This window comes from Pyrus communis, chromosome 11 (genome assembly GCF_963583255.1).
Source record: "Pyrus communis chromosome 11, drPyrComm1.1, whole genome shotgun sequence".
In the NCBI taxonomy this organism is placed as follows: Eukaryota; Viridiplantae; Streptophyta; class Magnoliopsida; order Rosales; family Rosaceae; genus Pyrus; species Pyrus communis.
This window is the reverse complement of record NC_084813.1, coordinates 22412627-22429473: the sequence shown is the minus strand read 5'-3', so window position 1 is coordinate 22429473 and position 16847 is coordinate 22412627. Positions and strand designations below refer to the sequence as shown.

At 35.9% G+C, this 16847-nt stretch overlaps 2 protein-coding genes across 2 annotated transcripts; one reads left to right on the top strand and one right to left on the bottom strand.

Annotated features, from left to right (window-relative positions):
* Positions 1-1592: 1592 nt before the first annotated feature.
* On the top strand, positions 1593-4569 carry LOC137707498 (6-phosphogluconate dehydrogenase, decarboxylating 2-like). The gene is made up of 2 exons (XM_068446376.1): positions 1593-1763; positions 2818-4569. Exon 2 carries the CDS (start codon positions 2826-2828, stop codon positions 4290-4292), a length of 1467 nt encoding a protein of 488 aa, XP_068302477.1. The 5' UTR covers positions 1593-1763; positions 2818-2825; the 3' UTR covers positions 4293-4569.
* A 1822-nt stretch (positions 4570-6391) lies between these two features.
* LOC137709222 (protein SOB FIVE-LIKE 3-like) lies at positions 6392-6766 on the bottom strand. Its single transcript, XM_068448321.1, has one exon. The coding sequence runs from the start codon at positions 6764-6766 to the stop codon at positions 6392-6394; it is 375 nt and encodes a 124-aa protein (XP_068304422.1).
* Between the last annotated feature and the right edge of the window lie 10081 nt (positions 6767-16847).

Here is a 16847-nt window from a genome sequence, read left to right as displayed (position 1 = left end):
TTATTTGTAGGACATAGCTACGATACGTATACATTCACCATTTAAAAAGTCGACCATTTATCTAAAATGGTTCATGAGATTGCCATAACTTCTCATTTTGGTTTTTGAAATTTAAAATTGATATAAATGGTCATTGAGATTGTTCACAGTAGATCGTTTTGGTCCTTCTGCAAGAAATCACCGTTAAATTAAGGGTAATTTTGTTAAATCAACTTTCTTCTTGAACATATGGTTTCTTCAATTTAACAGAAATTTTTTACAGAAAGAACAAAATTATTGACGGGGACAATTTAAGAAACTACTTCAATTGATTTTAAATTTGAGAGACTAAAATTTAAGGATAATTTTGACTAAAAAGCGTCCCGTATGACTTTTTTTCTTTGGTTGCATGTCCAAATGTTAAATGGTGAATGTAGAATTCTTGTGATTGTGATTGACGGATAAGAATTGACATTGTAGTGATGCAAACGGATACGCAATCTCCTTACATGGTGAACGTACTAAGTAAAGAAACCGGATCCCATCTGGATCCAAGGAAATTGAGCTTACTAATTACGGATCTAACGATTACAATTATTATAATTTTTAGAGTGATTTCCTATTTATAACCGTTGTATCAAATTTTAACGATCTGAATTTTTTTATTAATGAGCTCAGTTTATTAGGATCTGGAAGAGATCCGGTTCCTTAAGTAAATACAACTGGTGGGTTATGCAAAACGGGTACTTGTGGTGATGTGGGTGCTTTGCAATTGGTGACATCATATTGAGATGGGTAATGCGTATGAAGAATGCATATATTGCAATTCGGTTAGTAATTTAATTGGCAAAAGTGCCCACCCAAACCATGTCCAGGTCAGATGCATATGCTTTCCTAGATCCGTTTCAGATTCTTATCATATTTAAAAATTAAAAAGTTAATTAGTTAAAAATGGAGTTGTCTTTCCCTTTCTCTGGCCTAATGAGAACACATGTTTCCTCACCTTGCCATTGGAATAGCAAAAATAAAATGATATACGCGCATCATTTTTCTTCTCATACAAATTTTCTGTTATTTTTGTCGTTGAATTATATAAATTAAATAAAAACAAAATACAAGATTAAACAAAATAGTGTAAATGTAAAAAAAATATTGTGTGATTATCATTTTTTCAAGAATATGCATGCAATGCTCGCCTCTCAAGATAAGAGCATGAGGAGCATCAAGGTAGGAGTTCACTTACAGAAATCTTGTTACGACTTTTTATTAAGAGAATGAGATGTATTGTTCGTCTTCTTTTAAGAAAAAAGAACACAAACCACAAAAAATTCTTTTAAACCAATGAAAACTTTTATAGAAGCTTGTAGCTAAATGAGTTAACGTTATTTGACCATGCATTCGAAATTTTAAGTTCGACTCTCGTAGCTCATGTACCGCTTAACAATAGTTGAATATGATGTATAGTATAGGTGACAAATGGTGAACGAAGTTATGATAATGCAGGTAAGAGTAAATTGAATTGGCGCCAGTCAAATGGTGTTACGTTGGATGGACTTGCCATATCTCCACACCTAACCGACCTTCAACGACGGCGTGTCCACCTCACCAACCGAGCCAGTGGCCAATCTTGACCCGCTACAGTATTCCCTAAATACAATTGAAAATCTTTTCTTAATATAAAAGCTCATCACTTTCCGCCTACCCCAGATCTTTGATTTCTTGGGTTCGCTCGATTTCCTCAGATTTTCAATCCCCCTTCTCTCCTTACAGAAGAACACTTTCAGGTTCGGATCCTTTTGCTTTCTGGGTTTTGATCAAAACGTTCCCTTTCACTGCTGTACTTTACTGAATGCAATTACAGCCATTAAATTATTTGACTGACTGCGGTTAAAAATCATAGCTTTTTCTGAAACTTGATTGGTTGCCATGATTTGGGATTGTTGATCTGTGTTTCCTTTGTTAGTGTTATTCGGTTGCTCATAATCTTGACGATGAATTTCGTTTTGCACTGATCTGTGGATTCTTGGAAATTTTCAGATTGATTAGATCATGCTTTTTAGTTCGTCCAGTCATTTGGTTGATGGGTTGTGGAATTTATGATTTTTATATTAATATGATTGAATTTTGTTTTAGATAAGTAAAGAGTAAGTGGGTCTGGTTTAATTTGCTTAGTTTCAGAGAACAATTGGACTGTAAAAGTGAGGGCTTAGTGAGGCAAAGAAAGTTTAGTTTTTTTTTCTTTTGTTTGTCCACTGAGTCGATCGGAACAATTGGACTGTAAAAGTGAGGGCTTAGTGAGGCAATGAAAGTTTAGTTTTTTTTTTTTTTTTTTTTGTTTGGCCATTGAGTCGATCATTGGACTTTAAAAGTGAGGGCTTAATGATTCAAACTGGGGTAACACCTTTGTTCGTTAGATTTGTTAATTTAGTGTTATTCATCTGAGGATCAGATACTTAATGTTTAATCTCGTCTATGTTCTACAATACGAAATTAGTATGCAGGGCTCACCGGCTTAGTAAGTTCGTATGGGAGTATCATTGTTCATTAAATTTGTTATTTTTGTTTAATACATTTGAGAGTCATATACATAATTTTCAATCTCATCAATGATATACAATGCTGCGATAAGTGTGTAGGCATTGGAATATGTGATTACCTGTGAAATTAATTTATGATCTATTGTTTTGTAATTTGAGCAATTGAAGTTTGTTGGATTTCATCAAAGCATCCTGACATTTTGTTTTTCGGGACTAAGGTCCCTCAGATCTGTACTTCGTATTTTGTCATTACATGGATATAAAATTGACGCTCTCACTAACAAATCCAAATGTCAAACAGGAAAAAAGATGGCTGCAACACCAAAACCTACAAGAATAGGCCTTGCGGGTTTGGCTGTCATGGGCCAAAATTTGGCTCTCAACATTGCAGAGAAAGGCTTCCCCATTTCGGTATACAATAGAACTACCTCCAAAGTTGATGAGACTGTTGAGCGAGCTAAAAGGGAAGGAAACCTTCCCCTTTATGGATTCCATGATCCCGAATCTTTTGTTAAGTCAATCCAGAAACCCCGTGTCGTGATTATGCTTGTCAAGGCTGGGGCGCCCGTTGACCAGACCATAAAGACCCTCTCCGTCTACCTGGAGAAAGGTGACTGCATCATTGATGGTGGTAATGAGTGGTATGAGAATACTGAGAGGAGGGAGAAAGCCATGGCTGAATTAGGTCTTCTTTACCTTGGAATGGGAGTTTCAGGTGGTGAGGAGGGCGCTCGATACGGGCCTTCTATGATGCCTGGAGGTTCCTTTGAGGCCTATAAGTACATTGAAGACATTCTTCTTAAGGTGTCAGCTCAAGTTCCGGACAGTGGTCCTTGTGTGACTTACATTGGCAAAGGTGGGTCTGGTAACTTTGTCAAGATGATTCATAATGGGATTGAATATGGCGATATGCAGCTGATAGCGGAGGCTTATGATGTACTGAAATCAGTTGGAAAGTTGTCAAATGAGGAACTCCAAAAAGTTTTCTCAGAGTGGAACAAGGGTGAACTTCTCAGTTTCCTGATTGAAATCACTGCTGATATATTTGGAATCAAGGATGACAAGGGAGATGGATATTTGGTCGACAAAGTTTTGGACAAGACTGGCATGAAGGGTACTGGTAAATGGACCGTACAGCAAGCTGCTGAACTATCAGTTGCAGCTCCAACAATTGAATCTTCTTTGGATGCAAGGTTCCTCAGTGGGTTAAAGGAGGAGAGGGTTAAAGCAGCTAAAGTGTTCAAATCAGCTGGCTTTGAGGATAGCTTGAACACCCCAGAGGTGGATAAGGCAAAGTTGATCGATGATGTGAGGCAAGCACTTTATGCATCAAAGATATGCAGTTATGCACAAGGGATGAATTTGATCCGTGCAAAGAGTATTGAGAAGGGATGGGACTTGAAGTTGGGCGAATTGGCCAGGATCTGGAAGGGTGGTTGCATCATTCGTGCAGTGTTCCTAGACAGAATTAAGAAGGCATATGACAGGAATGCTGATCTTGCAAACCTTCTTGTGGACCCAGAGTTCTCGAAAGAGATCGTTGAGAGGCAGTCTGCCTGGAGAAGGGTGGTATGCCTTGCTATCAACTCAGGCATCAGCACCCCTGGTATGTCAGCTAGTCTAGCTTATTTTGACTCCTACAGAAGGGAAAGCCTGCCCGCTAACTTGGTCCAAGCTCAACGTGACTACTTCGGTGCTCACACATACGAAAGAACTGACATGGAAGGTGTTTTCCATACTGAATGGTTCAAGATCGCCAAACTGTCAAAGATTTAAGTCCTATTTCTGTGACACATTCAACTCAAGCAGAGAACACTCCATCTGAATAATTTCTGCTGACGATTTTACGCTGGGCGGAGCTTCTGCCAACTCTTTTTCAGTGAAAATATTTATCCCAAATAAGTTTTATCAGTTTATTTTTCAAGACTCTGAAGTGTGCTTTGTTATGCTTGTGCTTTTGGCCTTGAAAGATGTAATTCTATTCAATTCAGGGGAACTCAAAATTTTTATATTTTTCTCAATTTCTGCATCTCTAATTATATATTTTTGTGCATTTTTCTTGCAATTATTGACTTTTTTGTCTTTGCATGTGCCAAATATTCCTCAAATATTTACTTTGCTTTTGGGGTGTCAAATGTGTCCCATAAATCTGAATAATGTGGTTTCCATGTGCTAAATTCACTTTAAATGAACCAAATCTGGTGAGGCATCACAGCTGTTAAAATTGGGTCCAGAAAAAGCCTAAATTGGTTGTACCCTTGCTCTACCTCTGTTGACTCTCAGCTAAAAAAATTGTATTCCACCTATCAAAACTTGTATTCATATTCACTTCAGTTGTACCAAACCATATTCTTAAGTACCAAAAATTTTAAAGTACAACGATGTATGAATGACATTGTATAACTTAACAGCCGATTGAATGTGAGCTGAAGAATTTCAGTATTGAAAATTCTAAAATATATCAATATACGGTTTACATTGTATAATTTAACGATCGGCTGAATGTGAATTGAATGAGCTGAAGTATTTAAATACTGAAAATAGTAAAGTAAATCGATGTATAATCAACATTTTGTAACTTTAGGATCGACTGATGGAATTTAAACAAATTTTACCCACTGGGTAATCCACTTACAGGACATTTATATTTTATATTGTTTGTTTAGGACTCCCCAAATACTAAAGTAACACAAGAATCTCTTGGTGAAAGGTTATTTTCTTATCTGATCTTCATGTTGACTTAATGAATAATAAGACAAAGGCAAGGCAAAAAGACATGTTCTATGGTTTCTCTATTAAATTCAATTCTCACTTTCCTAAACAAATGTCTGCATGTGTTCTAACTACTGCTGATAACATGCAGATTTCTCCAATGCGGGACAAATCTTGATGGATAATTGCAGAATGTGAGTAGCCGATCAATCTATACAATATATAGCCAGTCAACAGTTACTCACATCTTGCGATATTTAGGAATTAATGCATATATTATTGATAAAATGTGCAAATTTGATGACAAATCACAGAATTTGTTTTTATAAGTGGTGGAATATTCTTTGGAGTTGGAAGTACAGCCCATATTTGGTACTTGCTTTGCTGTTGCATTTGCACACCTGTTGCAGAAACTACTCTACCAATTTTTGTTTTTTAATTTTTTTTGTAAAACTCTACCATTTTTTTTTATGTCACAACAAAAAAACCTCAACATTCATAGTTGGCATTTGTCTTTCTAGGTTGATCTTTTTCTTTCCAGCACAACTTGTTAACATACACACATTCTGCATGATAATTTCTAAGCTTTTAAAACCAGTACATCAATATTTTCTTTTTTTGCAGATGGCCACATGTATATATGCTTTCTGATCTTTCTTCTTTCCAGCAAATTGCTCACACTGTTTGCTTCATAGCCACATGAGACAGCGGCACTAATACTCCATACACAAAATGCATTATTGTTGAGAAAACTTGAGAGACAAACACACCATAATTTCATGCTTGCATCACAAAATACCGCCTTTTTCCGCCAGAAACTTAATTATTCCGAGATTAAAAGAATATGCTGTGACAAAATTTAACCTTTACACTTTCAACGGATGTTTGTCCGCGCTGATGAATGTTCTAAAAGAAATGCAGGAAAAAAAAAATGTCTAATGAGATACAAATTAAAAATCGAAATAAGAACGGTGGAACCAAGAATTATCGTGGAAGAAAAGAGAAATATATATCCTTCCATTTGTGTATTCTACATATAAGAACAAATATACATCTTCTTCTTCATTTGCAAGCTTATAGTTTTAATTAACAACTATAATCTGCAGTACCCTTTGAGCCAGGACTCGACGACACGATCAAAGTTCATTGGCGCTGATTTCACATCACTTCCTTTTGGTACTCTTTTCACCAGTTTTCTTCTCTGGTTTGCCTGTGCTCTTGTGCCTAGATTGCTTGTTGTTATCGCGTTTGGAACGAGCGGTGCCTTTACTGTCTTTACTGCGCGAAGGCACGAGATCATGATGATGACTTGGGCCAGAAGAAGCATCAGAAGCCATTGAATCATCACTCTCGTTGTCATCTTTGCCAACTTTTTTTCTGGTGAGATATGCGATGTGATGATGGTTTTCGTAACCGACGTCTTCAATATTGCTGCATTCGGGCTCATCTTCTTGCATGGGAGAGCCAATGTATGTTGTCCACCCTGATTCACTGCTGCTGCATCCTTCTGTGCCATAAAAATTTCTGAAGGGCTCCATTGCAAAACGAGAGAGAGAGAGAGAGAGAGAGAGAGAGAGAGAGAGAGAGAGAGAGAGAATAAAGAGCTTCCTATGAATGCTAGAACAAAATGTATCATACAGAAGAAAGCTATAACTATTAGTACTCTAAATAAACAAGAAAGAAGACAACTTTCATGGATTTTAAATTGGATTAAAGTTGAACAAATGGTAGATTTTGAGGACTCAAAAATCTGTGGCATGAAGCTTCCATTTAAGGAGGAAAAATATTATAAAATGAGGTTGGTCGATTGGTCTGTGAAAAATATTATCTTTATTTTTCACTTTATATCTGTTTCTAATTAAATAAAACTGCCGACTTTTAGTGCAAAATACAGATGATCTCATTTTTTTACAAGCAACGAGAATTAGTGTAAAATCTAAAACACTTTAGAGTATCTACATAAATTCTATCTTGTCTAGGGAAAACATTACATTCCAGCACATATTCCTCAAACTGGAAGAATATATGAGACCCAGGCATGTCCATGACTCTCTGTTAGAATTGAACCTTTAAATCTGTGACTCAGCTCTCTATGAATATGGGATAAAATGCAGAGAACCCAACCGGGGATTGGGATTTTAGATCAAGATTTTGAGAATTTTTCGACTTTGTTATGCTTAGGTTCTGTCCTTGCTTTATTTGATGTTGTCTCTCTTAGAAGAGCTGGACAAGATTTATGCTTGTAAATCCCAGTTAAAAGTCTCAATCATGCATGACTCATTAACAAAAAAAAGAAAGTCTAACTACTGCAAAAGGCTTGCAGCTTCGTTAGTTAAGGAGCATTTAACTTTGCGCAGAGGCTTTAAATTTGATTTCTCTCTCTCACAGTGGATTGTATACAAAGGAAAGGTTACAAAGTTGAAAATAGTAACTATAAGTTTAAAGCAAAATAACAAAAGTGAAGATAGATGCATGGATCTATGTAATCAGTGATAAGGTAAGTTTTCTCTGAACGCGAATCATTGGACACGATTTGGATTTTGGGTTGTTTCCCACTAACATTTTTGTGTTTAAAACACATTAACACTTTTAACTCACATTTTTTTCATCGAAAAAGAAATATTATTAAATTCGAAGAAAAACATTTACATCAGAAGCAAAAGTATTGAACAACCATTCCAGTTCAAAGCTATCCCAGGTATAAAGGCCCCCCATTCGAGAAACAAAAGACACCATTAGATGTGCTGCCCTATTACAAACTCGGAGAGCAAAAATGAACTCTACCAACAACGGTTGTTATTTTATACATTAAATATCCAAGAGATCACCTTCAATGACAACGTTGGCTTGCATAATCCCATTTATCATATCCACCAAAAGTTTTTTGAATCCGTTTCCAGCTGCGCACTACCTGAAAACCTTTCTCTACACAAGCCCCCAAAAGTATTGACAAATAGTATCTATGTAATTATCAAACTTTACACGTTTTCTCAGTGATTGTAGGGCAAATGTCAAACACAAGCAACAAATTCAAGATTTTGCATTAGTAACAAAATCTGAGATCTCATAAGTGCCAAAATCTTACGATGTAAACGTCGGGAATGATTTAGGTGAGCAGCAAATTTGGGCTCATGTTATGTGAAAGGATAATGCTAGGGAGACTAATTAAAATTTTAAATTAAATTTGCATATTAAATGACGTGTCATCAATAGGTAATAAGCACGTTAATGCATACTTAAGTAATAATTCAATTATCAACAACCACATCATTTAGTTTAAAATGTTTAGGCTAAATATTCAGTTCTTTTTGTGGGTTTATTTGGTTTTCTTTAAATCGTCGTTTGTTATTTCTCGAAGGTAGTTGTTATTTGTACAGGTACCCCTGTTTTGCCATGGCAAAGGGGCAAGAAAAGACAAAGGTAGTAATTATTCACGTTGAATGGTAATTGTTCTGGTAATTTTTTATCCATACAAGAACTGTCCTGGTAGCATGATGCCAGCCTCGCGTCACATACCTCCAGGCAGCTCTTTGAACTTGCCTGACCTGCTCGAGCTTGAGTAGGCCTTTTGCCTTGGCAGTTCACCAACCGGTGGAAGATTTCTTAGCACTCTGAAATGTAAGCATGCGTTTTTGCTTTACGAAAACAAAAGAGAAAAATTATACATAGAAGAGTGCATGATGATATCTTAAGTGTTAATAACAACTTTCTTTGTTTAATAATTGCTTTCTTTTTTTTATTTAAAAAAAACATTTTAGCTTAGTAAGGGAATTGAAGCTGTATATTTTGTTTGATCAAACTGTAAATATATCATCTTCTTCTTAAGAAAAAAAGATGTAAACATATGTGCGTGGTGCGCCCATATACAAGCCCTGGGAAGAAATCTCCATTTTTTTTTCCTTAAAAAAATGGGGATTAGTTGTGGGACCCACTTTAAATCAAACTTCAACGATCCAAATCGTCTATTTTTTAAGTCTCTATTCATGGATCATCCTTGCAAAAATTCAATTCAATCCGAACTATTTATCTATTTAATTATCACAATGAAATTTCATTGTTTCTTATAGAACAAAAATATTCGTCAATTTCTTTGAACTCAATTAGATGTCTTAAATATTTACGATTTTAGCTAATATTTTGCAAGGATGATCTAAGAGGTGCAACTTAAAAAATAGATGATTCGGATCGTTGAAATTCGATGTGGGTATGTATGTATGTATGTATGTATGTATGTATATTAATGTAATGACATATTTGTTCTAAGTGGTGAATGATTAAGACTAAGCTACACAATGAACTAACTATAGTAAATTGGTATCGAATTTGTCTTCCACATGCGTTGAACCTAAGATCTTCCACTTATAGTTGAATATCAGAGTGCGACGAACAAGATTACAAAATAATAAGAATTTTATTAAGCAAACGAGAATGCTGAAACGGCTACAAAACTTCAAGAGGCTACATTATGACTAACTTGTTCTCAACTGAATAACAAGTATGTTATTTATAATAAATAACCCTAACCCTAAAAGGTAAGAAACTGAAACCCTAAGCTAATGAGCTAAGCCCATGAAACTAAACATTAAAGTAAACTTAAATACTAATATTTCCCAACACCCCCCCCCCCAGTCAAACTCATGGCGGTATACACACAAGTTTGCAAATAAGCAAATGGTGACTGGCTCTGTTAAGCGAACTACGAACTGGACTTGACTTGATTGGCGAATTAATTCATATTGGCGTTGAGAGTATGGAGAGAAAGCATGCGAGTGTTCCTTGTAACTAAACGATAATCTAATTACAGCAACAAACCGATACTAACAAAAACTATCACTCAAGTGGTCGAATGCTTGGCAAGCAAACTCCAACAAAACTTATCCATGTGGGCCTCAAAAGGCCTAACAAGCACCACTAATTTTCTCCTTTTTTCCCCCAACAATTCAAACACATTCTCATCAAGGTAAATGGCCTTTACTATAGTGGTGGAGACGAGTATTGTTCTTGCATCACGATGTGGATTCGAACCCCACTGACTCCCTAATCTAACATCTAATCTAATAAATCTATCATTTGACAATATATCAAAAAATATAAAAAATGACCCCATCATTCTGAATACGCTTAAAACACATCATCACTTTTCAATGTACCAATCTTCTTTAATCGTAGATCACCAACTTCAGAACTTTCTCACTTAAATCATTCACAACTTTCTCATCAGATACAACCGCACGCACCACTGGGTGGCATTCTCCAGCTTGAAGACAATAACGGTTCAAGCAGATGAGTCATGCGAGTTCGATCAGGCAGCAGGTAACAAACGAAATTTGTGTTCGTCATATTTGAGTTCTTCAGGCTGCGGGTCGGGCTAGCGGGTCCAAATCAGGCAGACGACGACATCAAGGCTCTAGCGTGATGGTGGTGCGAGACAGAGGTGTAGCAGTGGCGTAGTGGCTCCAACGGCTGGGCACGGCTTCGGCTTCAGACTAGCAGATTTACTTTTAAATTTTTTATGAACAACGAACATAGGGTAACCCAAACCAGAAAACGATAAAAGTTTTACGGAACGAAATTGAACAAAACAAACAACGAAGATGGACAAACTAATACAAACAAAATAGAAGCAGATTAAACCACAAAGATTAAACCTACTCTGATGCCAAGTTGAATATTAGAGTGTGCGACGAACATGATTACAAAATAATAAGAATTTTATTAAACAAACAAGAATGCCGAAATAGCTATAAAACTCCAAGAGGTTACATTGTGACTAACTTGTTCTTGACTGAATAACAAACATGCTATTTATAATAAACTAACTCTAACCCTAAAAGGTAAGAAACCGAAACTCTAATGCTAATGGGCTAATCTTAAAAAACCAAACATTAAAGTAAACCTAAATACGAATATTTTCCAACACTTATACAATTGGAGGGGGAACACCAGTAGACTAATACTAAGTGAATATGTACTCACATATATAATTAAAAAATCTCAAAGAACTAAAAAATGGAAATGATATTAATTTATTCACGTACATTTTTTTTTTGTTGAAAAAAATGGTATTATTATTAAGGGGATGGTGGAAGTTCAAAACTATTACAATAATTTAGGAGAGGATAAGTTTCGAACTTGGGACGCATGAGTAAAAACCAAATACTCTATCCACTAAAAAATTGGACCACATGCAATATATTCATGTACATGTTTGTAGTTTAGTTGTTAATGCATCATACATTACCAAATTTCATAATAATAATAAAAAAAAATTACATGCATTAACAAATAAATTGAAAATATGTACATGAAATTCTAACATCAAAATCAATAAGAGAAAGGATGCAAGACAGAGAATAAAACTCTAAAGCATGGAAGGCTTTGAAGAATGATTATGTTCCAACAATAAACCAAAAGAAAGTAATGTGAAGTGATATCCTATTTGTATATACCATTTGTGTAAGGGCCCTCTCTGCTATGTCTTGAGATCATTCCAAATGGTGCATTTGCCTACCATTGATTTGTTTCCGAGAACCAAATAATTTGACGATATAAATGGAAGGTGATGCAAAGATGATCAATGTACATGCCTAGCCGCAAAAGAAGCGGCAAGGTTGTGTTTCCAAAGGTACAAAGTACACCCAGGTTTGATATTGATATGACCAAGGAGTTGACCATGCCACAGTGTTTTGAATACAAACTATAGTTTTAACCTGGAATGTCCTTAGTATATATCCATATGAATGATGAAGAATTTTGTCCAAGAGGATATTAATTAGGCTATTTTGCCCTCCGTTTAGCCACTACCAAAGTTCATAAACAATTCACAATCACCCGGAGATGCAGAAGATTAGCATTTTTTTTTTATACAAAAATAAAGTGTTAAAATTAAATCTCACACATCTTTCAAAATCTCATACGACATGCAGTAATGGTTCATAATCATTCATACAATATGCACTTACGATTCAGTCTCTTATGTCCAGTGCAGCTTTGTTTACCAAAAGGGATGTTTAAAAATAAGCCTCACATATGTCCCCCATTAGACGCAGTGCCAAGAGACCCTCTTGTCAAAGCCATTAGCTATGCCATCATTATAGGTGCTATTTGCTTTTACATGCCGCGCGCCGCGTCTAAACGCACTAAACATAAATTTAGCAACAAAAAACAACTTTTAGGGCAAAGGAAAGTCATAGTCTGAGACTCTGATGGTCTCATAGGCGAGAAATTCTGTGGTCCGAAACCCGGAGCACATGTTTCCGACAGCCATAGACACAAAAATCACCCTATACCCTATCTCCTGCTATTGGAGAAATTTCTCGGGGTACACGGTACCCCAGCTGAACCCCAGCTGAAATTTTTTGGGATATCTGGTACCCCAGCTACCTCAGCTGAGCTGGTGTTCCCAGCAAATAAAGGCGTGACACATAACAAAAAAAAAAAATTGCTAGCTAACTTATTTTGTCAATACAATTCTTAACATACCCTAAAAGTCAAAGAGAATTTCGAACAAACCACCCTCCCTTCGCCAAGAACTGACGCACCAATCACCCTGTCGCCACGAACTCACGGTGAGACAACGACCCCTCCATTGATGGCGATAACTACACCAGCGACACCCCATTATTTCTCTCACTTCCTACTCTTAATTTTCTCCTCTTCCATTCTTACCTCGTAATGGAGCGCGAGGATGATCAGCTTCAACTCCAACCTTCATATCTGCTGTCTGCAACCTCCGATCAAAGTGCAGAGGTGGCCGACGACAATTTATAGTGCTCCTCCCCGACGTAAGGGAGGATTAGAACGAAAAATAGGAAGGTAGAAGGAGATAGAAAGAAAAAGGAGAGGGGAAGGGAGAGATGGGTGGGGTGGGGCGAAGGTGGGAGACTCTGACGGGAATTCAAATCAGTTTTTCAATTAACTTTTTTTTTTTTAAATTTATTTTCTGAAATTTAGAATTAAATGGGAAGATTGTTTGCAACGTGTCAAAAAAGATTGCTAGGTGTTTAAATAGGCTACGTGTTAGGTGTTTATATGGTGAGAACACCAACTCAGTTGGAATAGCGGTACCTGAAACATTTCTCCTACTATTTAGCCTCACCACTTCTCCAATCTGGTTCCACATTCTCTCTCACTCATTCCACTCCGGCTCCCGTATACAAGAAGCTCTCCTCATAGGCTCATAGCCGGCGGTGCCTGGCTAATGAAATACTTTTTGAAAACAACAGGAAGGGAAAACTCTAAAATGCCAAGATGCCATGTGTCCTACAATGGCGTTGTTGGATTTTCAATAGGATCCTCCCAATTAGATATCTGATTGGCTCTCTCTTTGTTAGTCTTTAGTTCCTTTGGTTTCTTTAATAAAAGAAGAGTAATACTAAGAAGACTAAATTTGAAGATTAAAATTGCAAACTAAATGATGTGTCAACAATAGAAATGAACACGTCTATCAACGCTTAAATAATAAACCAATCATCGACATCCATATCCTTTAATTTCTAAAATTTAGTCTTCAAGTTTAATCTTCATAGCATTATTCATAAAAGAATGCTCAAGTTGATCAATAACTTCTGCACTTCTTAATTTTACTCCACTTTCCGTCCAAGTACAATGAATTGGGTGTGCCCCTGAAATTTTATAGGGTACGCCTACTTACATGAAACAGAACTTGAAATTGTTCTGATTTTTGGGTTTCTTTGAGTTTATTAAAACATGATATTAGAGTATTTTAGTTTATGATTTTTTCTATGTAATCATTCTTTTGGTTTGTGATTTATGAGTTTATTTGAGTTTACTGAAACATGAGTATAAAAGTATTTTACCACAAAAAAGTAATTCAGTACCTGAGAAGTTAGACCGATAGATGATCAAATATAGATAGGAATTGTGAGTCTAATACACTTATCCCATATCAAATAAGTGACTATATATATCCATTTTTATACTATGTTTTTTTTTTAAATTTCACCCATCCTTTAAAAGATAAAATCTACCAATATTTGAATTTCTGAATGATAATTAAGTTGGGAAATAATATTGGTCAACATAAATGACACAAAAAGCGGTATCATAGATTCATAGCCAATGTTTCAGTTGGAACGCACAAGATGTAATTAGGTTTCCACCTGACTACCAGGGTTAATTTCAGATAATATTGGATGTGGACGATTGAACCCTCAATACGATCCATACTAAGACATAATTAGATTTCATTTTTCTCTAATTTTTCCACATTAAAGTTTTGATTTGCTTTTAGTTCTTCCAATTGTAAATAAAATACACATTAACTAACTAGAATAGAATATAAATTTTAATAACACTAACATCAGATTTTATTTTTATGTTTTTCCAAGACTAATGTCAAAAAACCCTAATATATATATATATAAAGGATGATCCCCTCAAACTTTCTGATCAGTCTCAGAAGAGCAAGTACAGTAGTGAGTTGTTGGTGTGATCACCTCTGTAGCTAAGTGCGTTGGTTTGTCGTCCCCGGCCATTATGACGATTGCAATCCTTCTCTCATCGTCAAGAACTGTGCTCGCGGTCTTTGCTTGCTTCTCTTCATCTTCACTCGAAGAGGGTTTGCGGTACGAACACGCGAGGATGATCAATGCAACAGAAATGAGCAGCAGCATTAAGCCTAAGCCACCGAAGAGGTACGGCAACGGAGACCTCCATAGGTGGTGGACTTTGGTGGTTGCTGATGTGGCGCTTGCAGTTGTAGGACTCATTTTCCCTCTTCTTATTCTGTAATTGGTTTTGTTGTTTAGGGTGGAGAAATGAGGGGGGGTGTAGCTCAACAATTTATAGGGTTAAATTCATGTGGCGTTTGGTAATGGGTTGTCAATTACTATAATACCCTTATGTGGCCTTTGGTAAGAGGAAGGAAGATATTCCTTGTGTTTTCTCAGATGCCAAAAGTAGTGACTTGGTGTGATTAATTTGGGTGTTAAAAAGTGCATGACATTTGCTAATAGAAATCATCACATTTGCTATAGTTAATTGGTTTATGCCTAAATTGCTAAAAAGGCCAAAGAGTATATGCTTTGAAGTGTTTCTTTCTTTTTCTTTGTGGCTCATCAATCATTTGGAAGAAGAAAATCTGTGTGATTGGCATTAGGTTTATTAGGGGTCGGTTTAGCCCTAATTTTCAAACACAGAACATAGATGCATGTTTTTTAAGTGTTAATTAATTAAGATCAAAACTCTAAAAGTCATTCGTAAGTATCAGTACACTCCTGTATTACTAGAAATGATGTCAACAAACATAAGAAGTAGAGTTAATCTGTTGATTAGTTTTGTCTCCCTTCACCCTTTTGCAAGATCCACCAAGGGGTGCCCATATGCAGCATTATTATTTTACAGGGAAATTCAGAAAGTAGTTTTTATTTTTTCTTCAGAAATTTAACCATTCAACCGACGAATCTTGAAGGGAGTTAAACTATTGCTCGAGGAGCTCTGAATACTTACCTTCTTCTGCAAATTTATAAATGATAATCATGTTTTTTTCCTTCTCATTTACTTGCTAAACATCAGAAGTAGCTGAAAACTTTGTAACTGTTTTTCTTGAGCTGGTGTTTGGGAAACCTAGAAAAGTTTCTCCTAGTGTGGATGTGCGGTAGCTTGCTTGTGTAGCTAGCTAGCAACATAAATTTTGGATATGGTTTATGAAGTAATTCCAATGTCATCGTGAGAAGTCTTGAGGATAAGAGATGGCCCCAATTGTAGTTACTCTGTTCTTGTTTACATGGAAGGATATAGATAGGGTAGTGCTACCTACACACTCATTTTTATCTTTCACAAAATATCCTCTCAATTTTCAGCCATCGGATTAAATGACAAAAATTATTAGATAGTATGTGAAAGGTAAATAAGAGTGTGGATATATAGCACCATCATATAAATAAAGATAATACTTGTTTCTCCCTCATACTAGAGAAACTTATGATGTAGTTATTAATCTCTTTTTAGAGGAAAATATTGATGGTTAATTTTTTTGACGTGTGATACTCTTTTTTTCTTAACCGGTTGAAATCTCAGCATATCGTACTGTTTTTTTTTTTCAACTCCTAAAAAAAAATTGACGTAACAGTTGTCTAGTGATCCCTCCAAATATTTGAAAAAGAAATAGCTAGCCCACCAAAACATTTCACCATCGGTTCCTCCCAACACTGTGGCTAGTGCCACATCCATGTGCTGTCGTCCAACGAACAAAACGAGCAAGAAAAAGAAAATTAAATCGTTAACTCCAAGTTCAACCCCAGCATATATGCAAAGACTTCAGTCTCACTTTAATAATTCCTTTGTTTGTCAAAGGAGATCCTCATGCCACCTTACACCCATAAATTCGATAGTCGTGGTTTATGTGAAAATGTGAGGACAAAATCTCATATCAATGAGAATCAAACCGTACAAGGATTTATAAGAGGTTTGTCTTTATATGAGATTCTCATAGTCTAGTCATATTAATCTCTATTTTGTTGAAGAATGTCATGAATTCAAATTTTCGTTTTTAATTTTTACTATTATTAAGAAAGGAAAACGAGCTAGAAACTCTTACAATAATTTAAGAGGTAAATGATTTCGAAACCGAAATGTATAACTCATACGCTCTATTTG

Bases quoted from the DNA above. Each gene is read 5' to 3' on its own strand.
- LOC137709222 (XM_068448321.1), bottom strand. From the start codon at position 6,766: ATGGAGCCCTTCAGAAATTTTTATGGCACAGAAGGATGCAGCAGCAGT.
- LOC137707498 (XM_068446376.1), top strand. From the start codon at position 2,826: ATGGCTGCAACACCAAAACCTACAAGAATAGGCCTTGCGGGTTTGGCT.